General features: G+C 49.9%; 1 protein-coding gene across 2 annotated transcripts in view; it reads left to right on the forward strand.

Annotated features, from left to right (window-relative positions):
- The first annotated feature begins 1,137 nt into the window (after positions 1–1,137).
- RAB40B (RAB40B, member RAS oncogene family) overlaps positions 1,138–21,926 on the forward strand; it is a 28,185-nt gene continuing 7,396 nt past the window's right edge. For both annotated transcript variants that reach the window (XM_060134577.1, XM_060134578.1), the window contains exon 1: positions 1,138–1,482. In XM_060134577.1, coding sequence (XP_059990560.1) covers positions 1,341–1,482 — 142 coding nt within the window. In that variant the 5' untranslated portion in view covers positions 1,138–1,340. The remainder of the gene's footprint in view (positions 1,483–21,926) is intronic.

The raw sequence follows: 21,926 nt of genomic DNA on the forward strand, positions 1-21,926 counted from the left end.
AATCTTTTTTTTTTTAATAGTGGCTTCACCAGTACATAAACCAACTAATCAATCAATAAGCAATAGGTGTTGTAAACTAAACTAGCATTCCAAAGTAAACCCGTTTTTAGGTCCAAAGAAGTGCAAATGACAACGATAAAAATCTTAAACAATTGCTTTTGTAATTCTTCTTCCTTTATCTCTCCTCTGCCCCCACTCCCCAAGTGCGGCCTTAAGCAGTTCCCTGCCCACGAGCAGAGGGCTCTCTCCAACGTTGGGTGGAGGGATGGCATGGGAGAGGCTAGGGCCGCGGGTCTCCCAGCCGCTGGACGCCAGTTCTTCAGCGAGCCTCACGATGAAGCCCCCAGGGTGGCGTCTCCGGACAGTGAGCGCCACCACGCCGGCGCACGCCGCGTGCAGCTGCCTGGATTCCGCGCGTAAACGATCGCGCACCTAGTCAGACACCCAGCGCAGAAGACAGGCCCCTGCCTGGCGCCCACTGCTCCCTAGACCCGGAGAGAAGCCTGGGAGCTGGAGGGTCCCCACCTGGTCCTCTACCCCAGCACCTGCAGACACTTGCACGGACGCACACACAAGCACTTGCAAACGTACACAGGAAGAGGTGCGCAGACGCATGCACACACGCACACAGAGACACGTGGATGCGCACATAGACACACACGAACACGTGCACGCGTTCACACAAGCACACTCACCCATCACTCTGCGTGGTGCCGTGGGAGTACCCGTGGGAGAGACCGCGAGCCTGGGCTCGCCTGGGACACGGGTCCTCGACACCAGGCGACCTGGACCGGGTCTCCTGCCGCTCGTCTGCGACCGGAACCGGCCCTTGCGACGCCCCCACCCGGACCAACGTAGTCTCTGGGTGAGTGGGCGGCGAGCCCCAGCACCCAGCCAGTCGGCCCACTCGGGAGCGTGAACACCGACCCGCCCCTGATAGCCCCTCCCCGCCCCTCCCCTGGCTCCGCCCCACCTCGCCTCCGGACCTCCATTGGCTGTGGCAGTAGCATCGCCGTCCTCTGCCCCGCCCCGGCCCCGCCTTCCATCTACCATTGGCGGCAGAGGCCGTAAATTCCCGGGAGGGGCGGGTGGGGAAAGGCCTGGAGGCGGAGACGAAAGCGAGATGGACGGGCAGCCAGCCAGTGAGCACGCTCAGCCGCCCTAGCAACTGCGGCCAGCCAATGGCTGGGCAGAGCGGGGCTGCGAGCTGTCAGGCATCAGGGACCGCGGGGCCAGCAGCCCTCCAAGGACTGCGGGGCCAGCGCGGCGCTGGTCTGCCCTGCCGCCGCCTCTGAGCTGTCCCGCGGGCCGGGCATGAGCGCGGGCGCCGGTGCGGCAAGATGAGCACCGGGGGCAGCCCGGTTCGCGCCTATGATTTCCTGCTCAAGTTCCTGCTGGTGGGCGATAGCGACGTGGGCAAGGGCGAGATCCTGGCGAGCCTGCAGGACGGTGCGGCCGAGTCCCCGTACGGTCACCCCGCGGGTGAGTACCGGGCCGGGAAGGAGTCGGGGTGGAGCGCGCGGGGACATGGCAGGAGAGGGGCGCAGGTCCGGGAGCGAGGCCGGGGAGGACAGTGGAGGAGTGGGGGGAGCGCGCGGGGGCTGAGGAGGAGAGGGGACGCGGGCCCGGGGAGCGGAGCCGAAGACGGGAGCAAGGGAGGCCGGGGAGGCCGGGGAGGCGCGGGGTCCCGGAGGGGAGCGCTCGGCGGGCCAGGGGAGCGCTCGGCTGGCCAGGGGAACGCGGGTCGCGGGGCCTGGGAGAGAACACGAGGTCGCGGAGGCGCGGGGAGGAGAGGCGGTGGAACGCGCGGGGACCGGGGAAGAGAGGGGACGCGGACCCGGGGAAGGGAGCGCCGGGCTCAGGGCTGTCCAGGCTCTGCCTAGATCCCGCCCGCACTACGCGGGCAGCCCAGGCTGCACCCCCTGCCCAACCCCGGACGTGGGGGACCCCGGCAGCTCATGGGGGTGGGGCTGGGACAGGCGCACGCAGCGCGTGCGGCGGGAGCGAGCGGCTGGATAGGGCGCTGGGGTCCTCCCGATCTGGGGGTGACGGCTAGGCGGAGGAGAGCGTGCCGCCATGCAGCCCGGGTTTGGGGAGAGGGGGTTGCAGGGCTGCTCCGGGCTGCCCCACAGGGAGGCCGTACTTGTGCGCGACTAGTTTGGAAAGCACGCGTGGAGGGTACGGCGCTGGCGCGAGGGGACAGGAGCGTGGGATCGGAGCGCAGCGGGTGCAGGCTCCCAGGTGGTGGCTCTGCTGGTGGGTCGGTTGGAAGGGGAGGGAGAGAAGGCGCAGAGAACAAGTCTTGAGGCTTCTCCAAGGTGACGTGTAGAGGGGCTCCTTGCGCTGATAAACAGGCCTGGGAGGGCAAGGAACCCAAGTGACCCTAGGGAGCGTGACCTGGGGCGCAGGAAGGGAAGCACCGACAGAGAGTGCAGGAGAGTGGGTTCCAGGGTGAGGGGAAGCCAGAGCGCCCAGAGGGCAGCCGGCAAGGGGTCCCTGAAGTTTGTAGTTTGAGAGCAGCAGCCCTTGAGAGGGAGTGGACATTAAGAGGAAAAGAAGCGGGGCGAAGAGGAGAGTGCGTGGGCAGGAACTTGGGCCAGGAGGTGGGAGGACAGCCAGGTGTCCTGCGGTCCCACAGGTCTTTACCCACCACAGGCTGCTTGGATGGTGCAGAATGAGTGGCTGTGGAAGGAAACCTTTGAGCTGTCATCTCAGGGGTGGGAGCCACATTTCCAACAGACGCTGCTGCTCCTGGGCTTGCAGTCTGGTTCCTGGGGAGCCGAAAAGGGCAGCCCAGGGACTGGAGTCTTAATGTTCAAGCCAGCCTGGGGGTGCTTCCTGTCCTGATCAGGCAGGGTAGGATTGAGAAGACAGTGGGTGGCAAACTGAGTTGGGAAAGGTTCGAGATGGGGGGCATGAGCTGATGGTGAAAACCTGGATCCATCCTCACACTGCAGTGCATAGTAAGATTCCTCCCCAGTCCTATGAAAATGCAGATTCTGATTCTAGAACCATGTCGTCCAAGATGATGCCATTAACCACATGTGTGGCTTTTTACATTTAAAGCACGCGTAGTTAAAATGAAATACAATTAAAAGTGTGCATTAGCCACATTTTAAGTGCTGGGCAGCCACTTGTGAGACGGCAGAGTTCTGCTGGACAGCGCAGCGCTGGGTTTCAACGGGGTGGGAGGTGGGGGCTGTGTCTGTTTCCTTCACGGCTGTGTCCTCTGGGCCTGGGGCTCAGTGAATGGATGGGCCAGAGGTGGAGTAACAAAACATTCAGCAAATAAAGCGCTGTGTATGTTTGGGGGAACAGGCTGTGGAACGCTTTCTGTTCTGTAGTAGGTGAACAGTGCAGGGGCAAATAGGAGGAATGTAGACAAATGTTTATAAAAGGAGGTCCTTCTGGCTGGTGTGAGCAGAGGCTTGGTGCTTCTGCTTCATTACTTTCGTTCTATGTGCTGAACCAAGACTGCTAACAACTAGTTAGCGCTTTCTTCCCAAGGTTTTTCCTTGACACAGAGGGAGGATTTAGGCTAAAAAGACACTTTCCACGAAAGGTTTTGTTATCAGCTTGGCTTGAGACACTGCGGAAAAGACCCGGTATGATAGATGTGCCCTATGTGGGTTTTTGATTTACGGAAAGATTCTTCTTGGATTAAGAAAAGAGATTATGAAAAATTGTAAGAAATTGGAATCATCATCATTATTATTTTAAAGGTACGTTTCACTTTGAAACAATGTGCATGCTTCTGGCGGGAAAGGTGAGGGCATTTCAGTCTCACGACCCATCCCCCTCCACCCGCCGCCTGAGTTTTCGGCCTGTGCTGTTATATTCACGTTGCCCAGGTTCCTAACACCCAATTCTGTATCGTAGCTACAGTGCCCACAGTTGCTCAGTGTTAATTCAACATTTCAGAGAACTCTGTGCTCACCGATAGTCCTTTTATTTTGCTGTCTAATTAGCTAATTTCATTTTCAATCATTTTTCAGGAAGGGCTCGTATTACCTGCGCATTTTCATGTCTGACAGTGTCTGTCCATTGACTCTTATCTTTGAACAATATCTTGGTTGGGTGTAATATTCTTAGCTTCTGTTTTCTTTCCCTCAACCCTTTGTAAGCATTGCTCCACAGCCCTCTGTCATTGGATGTGGGGAAGCCTGAAGTCAGCTGATTTTTTTTCCCATGTAGGTGATTTGCATTTTCTTCATGAATTTCTGACGGATTCCTTCTTCTTGCTTCATTTCATGAGCTTAACCAGACCATGTCTCAGAGCTGAATGCTTCATTTTGAACTCCTGGTACACTGAGTACTCTTTCAATTTGCATATTTCTTTTTTAATTTGAGGGAAATTTATTTTATGTCCTTAAAACATCTTCTGTTACATTTATTGGTGTTTCTATTTCAGGGACACCAGTTATATTAGTTTCCTGTGGCTGCTGGACAAATTGCCACAAACTTAGTGTCTGGAAACAACACAAATTTATTCTCTTCCAGTTCTGGGGGTAGGTAGTCAACACAGTCTCATAGGCTAAAATCAAGGTCGGCAGGCCTGCGTTCCTTTCTGGACGTGCTAGGGGTGAGTCTGTTTTCCTGCCTTTTCCAGCTTCTGGAATCCGCCTGTGTCTCTTGGCTTGTGGGTCCTCCCCCACCTTCAGAGCCAGCAGATGTCTCCCATCTCCTCATTCTGATGTAGACTCTCTGCCTCCCACTCCACTTTTAAGAACCCTTGTGATCACATTGGGGCCGATGGGTGATCCAGGATAATCTCTGTAATTTAAGGTCACCTGACTAGCAAACTTTTTTTTTGAATTTTATTTTATTTATTTTTTTATACAGCAGGTTCTTACTACTTATCTATTTTATACGTATTAGTGTATATATGTCAATCCCAATCTCCCAATTCATCCCTGACTAGCAAACTTAATTCCCCTTTTCCATGTAACCTAACATATCCACAAATTCTGGGGATTAGGACACAGATCTCTTTGGGTGGGCCATTACTCTGCCTACTACACTGATTATTCTTACGTTGGGCTGTTTTTATCTGTCCTCCATTCATGTCTTCTAAGTGCCTTGTTCTTTTTGTCTTTCTCTCTGCATTTCTGTGGTACTCTCAAGTCTTTCCTATTTATTGGTAATTTTTATTTTAGCAAACTGTTTCTAGCTGTTCTAACTTATTTGTTAATTCAGTATTGATGTCCTTTTGGTGTCTAATTTTTCCTTACTTTTACAATTTTCCTTTTTTTCAATTTTTAAAGAATTCTTTAAAAATTCATTAGATTAAAAACTCTCCTTTGGGGCTTCCCTGGTGGCGCAGTGGTTGAGAGTCCGCCTGCCGATGCAGGGGACATGGGTTCGTGCCCCGGTCTGGGAGGATCCCACATGCCACGGAGCAGCTGGGCCCGTGAGCCATGGCTGCTGAGCCTGCGTGTCCGAAGCCTGTGCTCCTCGCAACGGGAGAGGCCACAACAGTGAGAGGCCCGCGTACCGCAAAAACAAACAAACAAAAACTCTCCTTTGAACTCTTATTTTACCAACAGCATGTTTTTATTAGCTTGTTCCATTGCATGAAGTAACTGGGATGAATTTCCTTCTGCTCCTGGGGTCATATTTCCTTTTAAGTTAGGTTCTATCTCTTTTCCCTTCCTTTTTAAACTTTTTATGGAGGTATGATTTACATATAGGTAAGTGTACCTATTATAATTGCATAGCTCAGTGAATTTTCACAAAGCTAACACGCCCATGCAACCAGTACCCAGGAAGCACAACACCAACAGGCCCCTGGGCCCCCAGCCCTCCCTCAGCCATGACACCCTGCAGCGTCACCACTGGCCTGGCTTCTGACAACATGGGCCACTTTTGTCTCGTCCATTCTGTGTAAAAGTGAGAGCTGTAATGTGACTGCTTCTCTTGCTCCTGTTGTGTGAGACTCTCCTGGGTTGTGTATGGCTGTGGAAGGTTTATGATATCCCCGGTGTGAACGTACTGCGATCTGTTTATTTACCCATCATGCTGGGGTTGGCATTTCTGTGGTTTCCAGTTTCCGGCTGTTGTGATTCGTCCTGCTGTGAACATTCCCACTGTGCGTCTTTAGAGTATAAAAGATGCGTTTCTGTCAGAATAGACCTAAACCTGGGATGGCCGAGTATTATGGTATGCATATGTTTAACTTAAGAAGATACTCCAAAATTGTTTTCAGTTTACGCTCTCACTGCAAAGATCAGGAGTTCTGTTTGCCCACATCCACATCAACGTTTGGTTCTTGCTGTTTTGTATTCTAGCCGTTCTGGAAAGTATAGTGTAGTTGAATTTGCATTTTTCTGATGACTAATGAGATTGAACACCTTTGTCCATTTTTCATAGGTTGAATTTATTTTACTGGTCAGTATTTTACTGGTCTGGAAAGTATAGTGTAGTTGAATTTGCATTTTTCTGATGACTAATGAGATTGAACACCTTTGTCCATTTTTCATTAGGTTGAGTTTATTTTACTGGTCAGTAGGAGTGTTTGAAAAATGTATTCTGGCTGTGAATCCCTTGTCAGAAATACGTATTGTGAGTATCTACGCTTGTCTGTGTTGCCTTTCACCCCATTAATAGTATTTCTAAGAACAGAAGCCCTTCATTTTAACACAGTCCAAGTAAATGATGGGTGTTCATGGCAGGGACTCTGGGTGTGTTGAACAAGTCTCTGCCTGTCCCAGGGTGGGGCTGTCCCCTGAGGCTCCACCGTCTTACCTCTGATGTTGGTGGCTGCCATCCCGCTGGGATGAGGGATGGCGGGAGGGGTCAAGACACATTTTTTGCCAAGTAGATATGCAGTGGGAGACCCCCTTTCCCAGCATTGCTCTGTCACCCTTGTCGCGGCCCAAGGACCACACAGCCTCCCACCTGCATGCTTTCTCCTTTGCAGGTGGGTCTGCCCAGTGCTTGCAGGTGGCGCTGCTGCATTTCCCTGCGTCTTGCTCACACCCAGGCAGATCCGCCTGCATGTATTCTGTGCTCTGACAGAGTCTGGTGAGGCCTGGCTTCTCCAAGCTGGACCTTTTGTTTTCCTCTCAGCCTACTCATGGAGGGAGGGGCCCTTGGGTTCCTGACCTGTCCTGTAACCTGAGCTCCGGGAGGAGCAGGAGGGGGAGTGTGGGCTGCGCAGACCCCTTGCCAGGTGGTCCATTGCCCAGGGAGCTGTCCTCCCCTCCCACGGGTGACGTGCACACTCCTGGTCCTGCCGGGCCCCTGCTGGCCCCGGAGCCTCACTTCTGTCCAGTGGGTTGGTGCCCAGTCCCGCCTCCTCTCCCCTCGAAAGTCCTGCTCCAGGCAGAAGTGGAAAGAAGGCGTCATGGATGGACCTAGAGTCTGGCATACAGAGTGAAGTAAGTCAGAAAGAGAAAAACAAATACCGTATGCTAATGCATATATATATGGATCTAAAAAAAAGGTACTGATGAACCTAGTTGCAGGGCAGGAATAAAGAGGTAGACATAGAGAATGGACTTGAGGACATGGGGTGGGAGGGGGAAGCTGGGGTGAAGTGAGAGTAGCATCGAGTATATACACTGCTGAATGTAAAGTAGTTAGCTAGTGGGAAGCAGCAGCATAGCACAGGGAGATCAGCTCGGTACTTCACGATGTAAAAAAGAAAAAAAAGAAAGGAAAGAAAGAAAGCCTCAGCAGCTGGGCTCTGCCTTCTGTTAATCCTGGGTCTCCCCTGGGCTCCATCTGGGGTGTTCCCGGCACCAGGTCCATACCCTTTCCTTCCCTGATTGCTGAGTTTCTACATTTTGTTCATTTCATTAGTGATGGGAGAGGAAAGTGGATCAAACTGACACCAAAGGCTGCAATCTCTCGCCTCCTAGTTTTTTTCCCAGCAGGAGACTCACTGTTTCCCCGACTACTCTCTTTTGGCTATTTCTCCAGCTTCCTTTTCCCAGCAGGAAGATCCCATCTTTCTTTCTCAGTTTCATTTTTGCCAAGAGATAAAAATAATAACTCCCACTTATTGAGAGTATAGAAGAATCATCTCGTGAGACAGGTTATTTGTCCTTTCTCTTTGCCTTTGACAGTCTTTCCACCAGGAGATTCACGCACTCTCCCGCTGCCTTCTAGTTGCTGCAGGCAGCTTAAAGCTACTCTGCCAGTTTCCTGGGCAACCACTTTAAGATTCAAAACACGATTTATAAAGTCATCACTTTCAAGTTTGAACTGAGAGTCGAGTCGTGTTTTATCCTACTTCTTCTTGGTGTAACTCCTTCACCTCCCTCGGTACCACTTGTGAGCACTCAATAAATTTAATGCGTTGGGTTTTTTAAATTATGTCATAAATACTTCCATGTATTTGAAAATGATAAAGTTGCATTTATATCAGATTTTCTCTTTAAAAGCCCTTGAATCAGCCCTACTTCCCCTGTGTCCTGTGGGGTCTCCTTTCTGCGGTGGTGACGGTCCCTTTAGTCTCACCTCTAACCCCTGCAGCCCCCAGCCCAAGGCGAACCTGATGTCAGGGGACAGGCAGGGAGGGACTCAGAACCGGCCAGCCCAGGTTCGTCCCAGACAGAGACTCAGCTACTGGGGCCAGAGGCCCACCCACCACCCCTTGTGTCCTCTGTCACTGGCACAGGACGCCTGAGTGGCTGCAGGGTGAGCACGGCCGGGCAGGCACAGCCCCGAGGTCCTGCCTGGGTCCTGCCAAGCCGCACCTGCTCACTCCTTGCTGGCCCAGGAGCTCAGGTTCGATGTGGCTGGTTGTGTGGGGTGAAGAGAAGCAGCAAGGCATGGGGAAGTGGCTGGTGTGTCACCAAGCATTTGCAGGCTGTGGGTTTACTTCACATTAAGAGATTGTTTTGGACCTTTGTTTCAGACTTTCCAGGCTTCTTTAGCTTCATTGGCTACAGAGAGTGAATTGTGTATAAGCAAAAGCAGAAGAGCTGCAGCACCCGAGGGGTTTGGACCTAAAAATATCCGTTATGTAGATTTTGTCAGATCCACAAACAAGACAATTGAAAGGGGTCCTGATATAAGATAATAGCTTCAGTGACAACTTCAGGGTTTACCTTCTTCAGAAGTGGGCTTGCCTCCTCGGAGGCCTCAACCAAATTCCCCACTTGACCTGGGTTGCCTTCCCCCTCCTTCTCTCCAGGACCAAGATTGCCTGTCCACCCACCCGTTTGCGGGGCCTCCAGGGGCTCCTGAACCTGGTCTGACTGCGCCGCTCTGGCTTAAGATGCCTCCAGCATTTCATCAATCTGCTAATATGAACAACTTGTCTTTTTAGGTGGTCTTATTTTTGCCACAGCATGCTTTGCCTTTTGGGGACTTCCTAATGGTAATCAATTACATTTCTGAGAATTTGGCCCCGTGGTTTGTATTTTCTTAAGTGGTTTTGGCATTCCAGGTCTTAACCTCTTTTTAACATGTTGCAAAGTCTAGACTCTGGTACCCAGGCCCCTGTCACCTTCAGGCTGCTGTGGGGACTTCTGACTTGAGTGCGACAGACCTGGGGTTTTGGTTAATGGGACCTTACAGCGTGACTTGTTTTCTAAGACTTGGCGGGTAGAGAGAGAGATCGGCATGCTTCTAGAATCAAGAGATGGAAAACGTCAGGGCCCCCAGTCTTCGAAGGTACCTGTCCTGGCATCTGTGCTGTGCCCAGCAGCCGATCACAGCAGTTCCGGCCCCGGGACTCTGTGCCTGGCTTCTTAATCTTTCTCCGGATGCCGGCCTTTCCCACCCGAAACCACCTGCTGCTGGCCATCTCTTGGGAGATTGTGCCATAAAGCTGTTGATCCTGGGGTTTCCTCAGCCAAAGTGACACTCAGGCTGTTTCTCTGTTTATATGAGTTGTGTATTCCAACCTCTTGAAGCTAATAATTAATGGATTACCCTCCCCTAAATGTGACTCAGCTGAGTTTACTCATGAATTTGAATCTTATGGTGACTGGCATTTTGTTTGATTAAAAATAAAAGCAAAAAAAGTTTACAGAGGTAGAATCGTAACTACACATATTAAACTCTAGTTGACCCTGATATGTAAGGTTAAAAGTTATTATCTTAACAGGAAAAATAAATTGATAAGTGTGAAGAATATTAAATTCTCTCTCAGGTGGAGGAACTCCATCTGGAAGTAAAATCTAGAAGGTAGACCACTGCTGAGTGGCCATGGTGTCCTGTTGGCCTGGTGTCTGAGAGGCAAAAGCCCACGTTGTCAGACCTGCGGGGGCCCTGAGCTTCTGTCTGGAGCACCGTCCGGAGCACAGGGAGGTGGGAGGGGGCCGTGGGGGGAGGAGGTATGTTGCTGTTGATGGTGCATCGTTTCCTAGGGCTGCTCTCACAACTATCACAAACTGGGGTGGCAGTGGGGGATGGCCTAAAACAACAGAAATGCACACTCTCCCCATCCTGGAGGTCAGAGGTCCGAAATCAAGGTGTCAGCAGGGCTGCCCTCCCCCCCGCCCCCGCCAAGACTCCCGGGGAAGATCTGTCCTTGAGCCTTCCAGCTCAGGTGTTGCTGGTACCCTTGCCGTCCCTTGGCTTGTGGCAGTATCACCTCAATCTCTGCTTCTCCCTGTTTGCCTCCAAATCCTTATCAAGACAGTCCTGGATGGGGGGCCACCCTCACTCAGTGTGACCTCAGCTTGATGACATCTGCAAAGACTCTATTTCCAAAAAAGTTTCCATTCATAGGTTCCGTGTGGACATGGATTTCGGGGGACACTATTCAACCCAGTACAGGTAGTGACACTCCCAAGATGGACAGTTTCCTTCTCCTGAGGAAGAGCTGGGACCCAGGCCCCAGTGGGAGCCCCTCTTCTCACAGCCTCAGGCCTGGAACCCCTCGCCCCTGTCGGCTCCTTGCCCCATTGGCTGGGCCCTGGGGCAGGAATGGCAGCCCTGCCTTGCAGACCACCCATCTGTCCTCGGCTCTGTGGTCTGCCCTTGAGAAGGTCGTGGAGTGGCTCCCACAGCGTGTGGGCTGGCTTCTGCACTTGGTACGAGCCTCTAAGATCCCTCTGTGTTGTGCACAATTTCACCTTTTCTTCCTCCTGAGCGGGTGGACAGACCACAGCGGGCTGTCCAACCACCCCTGGAGGGATGTCTGGGTGCTTCCTAGTCTTCGGCAATCTGTGAGTAAAGCTGATATAAACAGTTGCATACACGTTTTGTGTGAACTTGGTAAATATCTAGGAGTGGAATTGCTGGGTCATATGACGTGTATGTTTAACTTTATTAGAAACTGCCAAACCAGGGACTTCCCTGGTGGTCCAGTGGGTAAGACTCTGTGTTCCCAATGCAGGGGGCCCGGGTTCGATACCTGGTCGAGGAACTAGATCCCGCATGCGTGCTGCAACTAAAGAAGTCCGCATCCCACAACTAAAGATCCTGCATGCCACAGCTAAGAGCCATTGCAGCCTAAATAAATATAGTAGATAAATAAATATCTAAAAAAAGAAAAAAGAAGCTGCCAAACTGTTTCCAAATTGACCCGACCATTTTTCATTCCCACCCGCAGCCTATGAAGGGTACAGTTGTTCTGTGTCCTCACCAGCACTTGGTATTGTCAGTATTTTTTAATTTTGTTTTTCTCAATATTAGCCATTTTAATAGGTGTGCAGTGATCTCTCATTGTAATTTTAATTTCCTGACAACTAATGAGGTTGAACATCTTTTCCTGTGCTCATTTGCCATCTTTGTGGTATTCTCTTTGGTGAGTGTCTTTCAACTCTTTTGCCCATTAAAATTTTTTTTTTTTTTTTTTTTTTTTTTTTTTTTTGCGGTACGCAGGCCTCTCACTGTTGTGGCCTCTCCCGTTGCGGAGCACAGGCTCCAGACGCGCAGGCTCAACGGCCATGGCTCACGGGCCCAGCCGCTCCACGGCACGTGGGATCTTCCCGGACCGGCACGTGGGATCTTCCCGGACCGGGGCACGAACCCATGTACCCCGCATCGGCAGGCGGACTCTTAACCAGGGCGCCACCAGGGAAGCCCCCCCAATTTTTTTAAGTTGCTTGTTTTCTTATTACCTAGTCTTGAGGATGTTTAAATATATTCTAGATCCAAGTCCTTTATTAGAAATGTGTTTTTGTTTTTGTTTTGCGGTACGCGGGCCTCTCACTGCTGTGGCCTCTCCCGTTGCGGAGCACAGGCTCCGGACGCGCAGGCTCAGCGGCCATGGCTCACGGGCCTAGCCGCTCCGCGGCATGTGGGATCCTCCCGGACCGGGGCACGAACCCGTGTCCCCCGCATCGGCAGGCAGACTCTCAACCACTGTGCCACCAGGGAAGCCCTAGAAATGTGTTTTGCAAATATTTTCTCCCAGTCCGTGGGTTTTCATTCCATTTTATTAAGTATCTTTCAAAGAGCAGATGTTTTTAATTTTGAAGAAGTCCAATTTATCAATTTATTCTTTTATAGACCATGTTTTTGGTGTTGTATATAAGAAATCATTGCCGAACTCTTTGCCTAAGGTTACAAAGATTTTCTTTTGTGTTTTCTTATAGAAGTTTTAGATTTACGTTTATGACTGTGACCCATTTTGAGTTAATTTCTTTTTTATTATTTAGTTATTTATTTATTTAGGCTGCTCTGGGTCTTAATTGCGGCTTGCGGGATCTTTGCTGCGGCATGTGGGCTCTTAATTGCAGCATGCAAACTCTTAGTTGTGGCATGCTTGAGGGATCTAGTTCCCCAACCAGGGATCGAACCTGGGCCCCCTGTATTGGGAGCATGGAGTTTTACCCACTGGACCACCAGGGAAGTCCCTGAGTTAATTTCTTTTTAAAAAAAATATTTATTTATTTATGCCCGCGTTGTGTTTTCATTGCTGCGCGAGGGATTTCTCTAGTTGCGGTGAGCGGGGGCTACTCTTCATTGCAGTGTGAGGGCTTCTCATTGCGGTGGCTTCTCTTGTTAGGGAGCACGGGCTCTAGGAGCACAGGCTTCAGTAGTTGTGGCTCATGGGCTTTAGAGTGCAGGCTCAGTAGCTGTGGCGCACGGGCTTAGTTGCTCCTGTGGCATGTGGGATCTTCCCAGACCAGGGCTCAAACCCGTGTCCCCTGGATCGGCAGGCAGATCTTAACCACTGCGCCACCAGGGAAGTCCTCCCTGAGTTAATTTCTTATATAACATGAGGTATGGACTGAGGTTCACTACTTTTGCGTAGGGATGCCCAGATGTTACAGCACCATTTTTAAAAGTGTATGCTTTCTCTATTGCACTGATTTGTACCTTTGTCAAAAATCACTTGGCCAGGGACTTCCCTGGTGGTCCAGTGGTAAAGAATCCGCCTTCCAATGCAGGGGACGCAGGTTCGATCCCTGGTCAGGGAACTAGGATCCCACATGCCACGGGGCAACTAGGCCCACACACCACAGCTACTGAGCTCGCGTGCCTCAACTAGAGAGGCCGTGTGCCACAAACTGCAGAGCCCACGCTCTCTGGAACCCGCACCACAACTACAGAGCCCACCCGCCCTGGAGCCTGCGTACCACAACTAGAGAAAAGAAAAACCACATGCCACAACTAGGGAGAAGCCCTCGCGCTGCAACAAAGAGCCCACATGCCACAACTAAAGATCCTGCATGCCGCAACAAAGACCCCACATGCCACAACTAAGACCCGACACAGCCAAAAGTAAATAAGTAAATAAATAATCTTTAAAAAACAACAACAACAAAAATCAATTGGCCAGGGCTTCCCTGGTGGCGCAGTGGTTGAGAGTCCACCTGCCGATGCAGGGGACACGGGTTCGTGCCCCGGTCTGGGAAGATCCCACATGCCGCGGAGCGGCTGGGCCCGTGAGCCATGGCCGTTGAGCCTGCGCATCCGGAGCTTGTGCTCTGCAACGGGAGAGGCCACAACAGTGAGAGGCCCGTGTACAGAAAAAAAAAAAAAAAATCAATTGGCCATATTTGTGTGGTTTTATTTCTCATCTCGGTTCTGTTCCATTTTTCTGTTGTGTATTCTTATGCCAGTATCACACTGTCTTGACTACTTTAAATATATAGTAAGTCTTGAAATTGGGTAATGTGAGTCCTCCAACTTTGTTCCTTTTGTTCAAAAAAAATTTTTTTTAATTTTATTTATTTATTTTTGGCTGCGTTGGGTCTTCGTTGCTGCACGCGGGCTTTCTCTAGTTGCGGTGAGTGGGGGCTACTCTTCATCATGGTGCGCGGGCTTCTCATTGTGGTGGCTTCTCTTGTTGGGGAGCATGGGCTCTAGGTGCGTGGGCTTCAGTTGTTGTGGCTCGCGGGCTTAGTTGCTCTGCGGCATGTGGGATCTTCCAGGACCAGGGCTCGAACCCGTGTCCCTTGCACTGGCAGGCGGATTCTTAACCACTGTGCCACCAGGGAAGCCCTCAAAATTGTTTTGACTATTCTAATTCCTTTAACTTTCCATGCAAAATTTAGCTTTGGAAATTCCCTGGCAGTCCAGTGGTTAGGAATCTGTGCTTTCACTGCAGAGGGTTGCAGGTTCAATCCCTGGTTGAGCAACTAAGGTCCCGCAAGCTGCAAGGTGGGCCAAAAATTTTTTTTTAATAAATAAATAATAAAATTCAGCTTTGTCAATTTCTAGCCCCCGCCCCCGGCCCCGAAAAATCCTGCTAGGGTTTTTGAGACTGAATCTGTGGATCCATTTGGTGAGAACTGCCATCTTAACTATCAATCTATCTATCTATCAATCCATGAACACAGTATTTCTCTCCACTTATTTAGATCTTCTTTGATTTATTTTATTAGTGGTTTATAGCTTTTAGCATACAGATCTTGCATAGGTGTCTGTCTAACCTCTCACCCTCTCTTACATTTAGTGTCCTGAGACCACAGTTACTGAAGATAAAATGAGGTCCCTGCATCTTTCGGGCTAATAGAGAAGGTGGCATGGGTTCTCCAAGCTCAGGGCAGCTCATCCGAAACTGTCTTCCAGAGCATGGACAGGTGGCCTGGTTTGCCGTCCAGCTTTGGGACAGTTGCTCAGCTGGTTGTGATCACAACCAGTGACGAGAGCCTCCCTGTGTGGTTCCAGTGAGGTCCTTTCCTTCCCCTGACACACAGCAGGTGGTCTCAGCCTCTGCTGCTCCCAGGGATGAAAGTAGGAGATTGAATCAGCAGGGGCTTGGGCTCCTTCTGAAGACACGTGGCATCTCCGTGGTTGCATGTGTTTGCACAGGGGTGCTACTGAAAATAAAGCTCTGCTTCCCTGACACAGCTCACCTGGGGGCTGACCACCCAAGTGAGCAGAGCTGCCCGGACTGGAGGTGATGGATGGCAGAGCCTGCAGGGCCCCCACTGTGGGACAGGCAGGAAAAAGGGGTGCTTATATCAGAAAACTGCTCTTTAAAATCAAAGATGCACCCTCCCTTTTTTTTTTAATTTGGTTGCACTGGGTCTTAGTTGTGGCTTGTGGGCTCCTTAGTTGTGGCTCACCAGCTCCTTTTTTGTGGCATGCGAACTCTTAGTTACAGCATGTGGGATCTGCTTCCCTGACCAGGGGTTGAACCTGGGCCCCCTGCACTGGGAGCGCAGAGTCTTAACCACTGTGCCACCAGGGAAGTCCCGCCGCCCTTTTTTTTCATGGAGGATGGCAATGCTTTCCCTGGCAGTGTCACCCAGACTGTTGGGCTGTCCAAAGTAGGGCGGGCGGAGGCCCCTTCTGGCCTGACCGCTGAACCCTATTGGTGGCCTTGATCTCGGGTGGCCTCAGCCTGCAGCGGCTTGAAGCAGCATTTCGGTTCCTGGCCAGAGATTGAGGTCTGGCAGTGGCAGTGAGAGCACTGAATCCTAGCCACCAGACCACCAGGGACCAATGGACAGTGACAAGGCCCTGACCCATTGCTGTGTAGAAATGAATTGCCACATAGAGACATAGAGATGGAAAGTAGTGAGGCAAGTAAAGTGTTTATTAGGAGGAAAAATAGTACGGTACCTGTGGATAGACACACGGGCGGGCTCAGAGAGAGTTGCGCCGTTGTGGTAGTTTGAATCACTTTTATGGGGCCTTTCTTCCAGGTTTCCTTTGGCAATCTTGCTTTGCCTGGTTCTGAATCTATATTTGGTTTATCTCAGGGTCTTCCTATGTGTGCGTGCGCGCGCATCACTTAGCCAAGATGGATTCTAGCGAAGAGACCTATGGGTAGTTGACATCACTTACTATGGGGTGGCGCCCCCTCCCTTTTTGACCTCCAAGGAGGCTTTCTGTGCATGTGTAGTCAGGGAGGTCTCCTTAACTTCAAGAATGAGGAATATGTGGTCTTTTATCTCTTATCTGGGCAGGGCCCAGCCTCCTCCATCATCCTGCTTTTATGGAGTTTCTGTCCACAGGGGAGAAACTGTTCAGCCTGGGGCCCATCTATCTCCTACCTCAGCCTGAGTCCAGGTTCAGGGTGACCTCGAGACCTGGCAGGGGCAGCCCTGCAATTTGAAGGGACTGGGACCCTCTGAGGTGTCAGAGCTCTGGAAAGAGGGGGCTATCATCTGGCCACACCCGAGCGATGGTTAGGGAAGGCTCTGGGTTACTCCCCAGTTTCACTCATGGGGGATGATGTGCCAGGTCCTGCCGGTATCTGGTTGGTGGGGCTTGTCCTTGCTGTGGGATTTCACAGGGTACCTGGACGCAGCAGCTCAGCACAGACACAGGCCGTTAGGGAACAAGGCAGGTGTGACAGTGGTCCCGTCCCTGCCAGGGAGAGTGTGGGAGGGTTTAGCCCCCAGCGTGGGGAGTGAGCGGCTCAGGCAGCTAAGAGCTGGGAGCTGTGTGGATGAGCTGGGGCAGCCAGGCCACGAGGAGCCTGGAAGCACCTGGGTCACATGGCTTTGCTATTTCACAGAGAAAAACCAGCAAGGAGAAACATGCAGGGAACATACTTTCCTTTTCAAAAAGGAGGTGGGGTAGATTCTGAAGAGGAGGGGGACTGGTGCTGATTTCAGTAACTGCTCTCTGTGTATGATTCTCATATGATGAACACACTTCAAATGCCCATTTAAAACATGACTTGCAGGACTTCCCTGGGGGTCCAGTCGTTAAGACTCTGCGCTTCGCACGGCTTCCATCCCTGGTCAGGGAACTAAGATTCCACATGCCACGCGGCCAAAAAAAAAAAAAATGCATGACTCACTTTTAGAACCATTTAGAAACGGGAGGCAGCCCTGCAGGGGCAGGCTCTGGGCCTTGGCCATGGGTGAAGCTTGGGCCTGTACCTCAGCCCTGGGGCCTCCCTGCTTCTCCCATCCTGAGCCCCATTATGCAGCCCTCCCGCCCCCTTGGTCCTGCGAGGCACCCCAACATCTCCCAACAAAGTGCCCTTCTGATCTGGGAAGCCAGGCCAGAGTCGGTCTCTGGATAGCACACATGTATATACATTCTTTTAAGGTGAAATTCACATAGTATAAAATTAACCATGTTAAAGTGAACAATTCAGTGGTATTTGGTACATTCACGACCCTGTAACTTTCTCATTTCAGAACATTTTTCTCACCCCCCAAATGGAAACCTGGACCCTCCCCCGCCCCTGGCAGCCAGCACCCTGCTTTCTGATACTTTAATTCAACATAAGACAGGTTCTCAAAAGTCAGGTCCTCATGATGAATATGTTTGTCAATGATACTTAACCAGTATTTACATGTTTGCGTCCTCTTGTTCTAGGAGATAGAATTCGGCAGGTGCTGGATGAGCTGAAATAGATTATTTACACATCACGTGGCCTCAAAGTGTAGGGAGTGTCTTGGCATTTGACATTTGCTGTTTTTCAGGCTAAAATTATCTCTCTTCTTGTCTCTGTTGTCCTGACTCACTCAGTGAACATTCCAACAGGCTTTGTTCTAGGAGCTTTTGTGTATTTTTATTTTGATGGACAGAGTTCTTGGTGAATTAGCTAAGTGCAGCGAATGTGCGAATGTGCATTACACCTTTTGACCCTAACACTGACAACACTACTGTCAAAAACATGAAGTAACAGAGAAGAGGAAATACAATAAATAGGAACAGAGCAAACACATAACAGGAGGAACATAAAACGGTTCAATAAATAAGTGTATGAAAAAAGAGACTCTTCTCCCAATGGGACTTCGAACCTGGCATGAATGGGTGGAATTTGGGGGCTTCTCTGTGGCAGGTACAGCTGAGACAGAGGGTTTATCCTGGGACCCAAAGGCCTGGGGAAGAATGGAGCTTGTGCTGAGCTGAGGCCACTGCTGGCGGCAGGTACCAGACGTGAGCTGTCAGGGAAACTGACGCACGGGGAGAGGGAGGAAGCCGCTGGTCGTCAGGACTGGGATTTGATCCCACGCATCACAGAGCTTCTCCCTGCAGGGTCTCCACAGTGCTATGTGGGGGACCTGTGGGGTCCCCAGGGGGCTAGCCCATCTCCGTTCCCATTTTCCACCCTACAGATCAAATGGGGGGTGAGGGTGGGCAGTGTTTTTTCAAGCTTTATCTCCCACCCCCGGACCTCCCCTGCTCTGCCCTGTCCCCAATTCAAAGGAGGGGCCTTCCTTGGGAGTTCACAGCTGCATAGATGGAGGGAAGTAGGCCAGGTTGCAGCTCTAAAGGACAGTAACACTGATGGAGACAGAGTGGGCCTGGGTCTCCAAAGCACACGCGGCTCTGGGAGGGTGCCTCAGGGTCCCGGGCGTCAGGGTCAGTGTGCCGAGGGCAGGTGACCCGGCAGGGCTGTCCTGGTGGGAACAACCACCAGAGTCAGAGTTCAGTTTGGGTCCTGATTGTTAATAGTTAGATCATTATCATTGAGTTGGATTTTCTTTTATTTTTTTGGCCGTACTATGCGGCAAAATCTTAGTTCCCTGACCAGGGATTGAACCCATGCCCTCAGCAGTGAAAGGGCAGAGCCCTAACCACTGGACCACCAGGGAATTCCTGTAGATTTTCTTTTAAATACATGTTCACTATTAGTGAAATTCTGGGGTGTGGGAGGCATTGTGCTCTGCTTTGGGAAGATGTTAAAATGTATCTTCCGCAGCTTTTCCAGGATTTGTGTGTCAGGTTTCCTCTGTCACTCTCTCCAGTCACTGTACTTCATGGGTTTTCTGTCAGGGCATTTTTTGGTGCAAACAAAAAAGTCAACTCAAAGAAGCTTAAGCAAAAAGGAGTTTGTGGCCTTATGTAACCGACAGGTTGAGGGGTGGGCCTGGTTTCAGGCTAGATCCTGAGGCTGAGCCATTCTGGACTCTCTCCACTGTTCCTTCTCCCCAGAGCTGCTCCCCACGTACACCCCATCCCTGATTCTTCTGTGTGAAGGTTAATTTCCACCTGGGGAGGAAGCATGTGCATCGTGGATGTTCATTAATTTATGGCGAACTGTAGATGTGATCAATAGTTTCAATTTGTTTAGATATCATTATCTTAGTAGGAGTAGGTGATACACAGTGTGAAAGGAAAGAAACCATCACTTTATAAGTTACATAAAGTGTAATCAAAACTGCCAAAAATCTGGAGAAACTACTTTTAAGTAGACAGTCCTAAAACATAATTATTCCTAAAGAGTTCACCTGAAAGCTCTTATCTCGTTTACATTTAATTTGCTTGAAAGTTTCATCACATCTGGTTATTTTTCTTGTTGACAAATTTTGTGACAGGAATTATACAATCTTATTTGATTTCTGGTAAACCTACATACAAAATAGTATATACGTAATGTTGATGACTTTAAAGGTATGTCTGTATTGGGGCTTCCCTGGTGGTCCAGTGGCTAAGATTTTGCACTTCCACTGCAGTGGGGCGAGTTCAGTCCCTTGTCGGGGACCTAAGATCCCGCATGTCGCGTGGTGTGGCCAAAAAAAAAAAAAAAGATGTCTTTATAATTAAACCAATAAACTCAAACTTGTTTTCATTCATTAAAAATTAACCCTAGATCATGTGATCCTGAAGTTCATTTGGGTTCATTCCTTTTATATTTCTGAGTATTTGTATAAGTGCTTATTATCCTTTAAGCCAATTAATTAATTTTGGCAATGCCACACGTCTACAACACACACATTTACAGATACGTACAAACACGCAGACGCAAACAGAGACCCCAGTTCCCATTCCAGAGTTTCAACCATGAATCAGGTACAATAATGTAAAACACATAAGTTACAAAAGATGTTGGATTCAAATTGGGTTTCTTGCAGATGGAACAAATCAAGGTCACCTGTTTAGATGGCTAAATCCTTTTTACTAATATTTATGGAAAAGACATTTAAGATTTGTATTGCCCTTGACAAATCAGGTTCCAAATTACCTATCCCTCTTTTGTTTTTTCCTTTGGATAAGAGTTACCTTCCTGAGGGACTTCCCTGGTGGTCTAGTGGTAAAATATCTGCCTTCCAATGCAGGGGAAACAGGTTCAATCCCTGGTCGGGGAACTAAGATCTCACGTGATGCGGGGCAACTAAGCCCACGTGCCACAACTAGAGGGAGAAAACCCGCGTGCCACAACTAGAGAGAGGGAAGCCCGCGCCACAACGAAGAGCCTGCACACCGCAACCAGATCCCGCCTGCCCCAATGAAGATCCCACGTGCCGCAACTAAGACCCAACGCGGCCAAAAATAAATTAAATGAAATTAATATTCCAAAAAAAAGTTACCTTCCTGAAATTTGCATTAAAGAAGATGGCCTGCATAAGAGCTCCTGGAGAAGACTGGGTAGAACATTTCTATCTCAAAGGCAGAGGAGGAAAAATGCAAGCTGTCCTAGGAGGATTTTCTTTCTTCCCTTAAAGCCAGATTTTTTTCTTTACTTACAGCCTCTTAAGATAAATAGGGGAGATTATGGGGGTGGTAAAAGGATTGGTGGGCCTAGGGCTGTTTCTGGAGCCGCACCTTTGGTCCTGTAAACACTAGAGTTCTAAAACAAGGACAGCTGTTTTTAATTCCTCAGATAATTGGGTGGCCACCTAAATGATATCAAAGTACCGACATACTCATCCACCTCTGTCGGAATGTTTTTCTTTCCGTCATTTAGCTTAGAGGAGAAGGCCAAAAAAAAATTTTTTTTTTTCTATCAGGCTCTGAATATCAGCTATGGTCACAGGCTTAGACAGATCTGTGGCCTCCCATCTTGGTAATCCATTTACAAAACCTTTTGAGGATCTTCCCTGGGTTCAAGAAATTCTTTAACTATGGCCCTCAGTTCAACCTTTGACCCCAAGAGGCTCACCTATAACCTCAGGTGGTCCCATTTCTAAAGATAACCATTTAGGGACTTCCCTGGTGGCACAGTGGTTAAGAATCCGCCTGCCAATGCAGGGGACATGGGTTTGAGCCCTGGTCTGGGAAGATCCCACATGCCGTGGAGCAACCTAACCTCGTGTGCCACAACTACTGAGCCTGCACTCTAGAGCCTGCGAGCCACAACTACTGAGCCCGTGTGTCACAACTACTGAGCCCGTGTGCCACAACTACTGAAGCCTGTGCGCCTAGAGCCCGTGCTCCGCAACAAGAGAAGCCACTGCGGTGAGAAGCCCACGCACCGCGACAGAGTAGTCCCAGCTCGCCACAACTAGAGAAAGCCCGTGCCCAGCAACGAAGACCCAATGCAGCCAAAAAATAAATAAATGAATAAAAATTAAAAAAAGGATAGAGTAGTAGTTATGGCAGTTTTATAGTCTTTTATTGTAGGTACCTTTTATATGATCAATCTTTCATTAGCCTTCTACAACAAATCCTTCAATGAGGCTATTTTGGAATTTTGAAGCCTTTTGGGGCTTTTGCATACCAATTAAAATAGGTACAATAGTTTAAGATGAGAGCTTTCCAATTTAGGAGTCCTTCCAATTCAAAGGATCCAAGAAGCTAGCCCTACAAATATTTAGGAGTCTTTCCAATTCAAAGGATCCAAGAAGATAGCCCTACAAATAATTTCTGCTGCTAATCCAATTTTAGAAAAAAGAAAAGCTCTTATCACTCTTGTTTCCAGTAGACCCTGTGGG

This window comes from Lagenorhynchus albirostris, chromosome 20, assembly GCF_949774975.1.
Source record: "Lagenorhynchus albirostris chromosome 20, mLagAlb1.1, whole genome shotgun sequence".
Lineage (NCBI taxonomy): Eukaryota > Metazoa > Chordata > Mammalia > Artiodactyla > Delphinidae > Lagenorhynchus > Lagenorhynchus albirostris.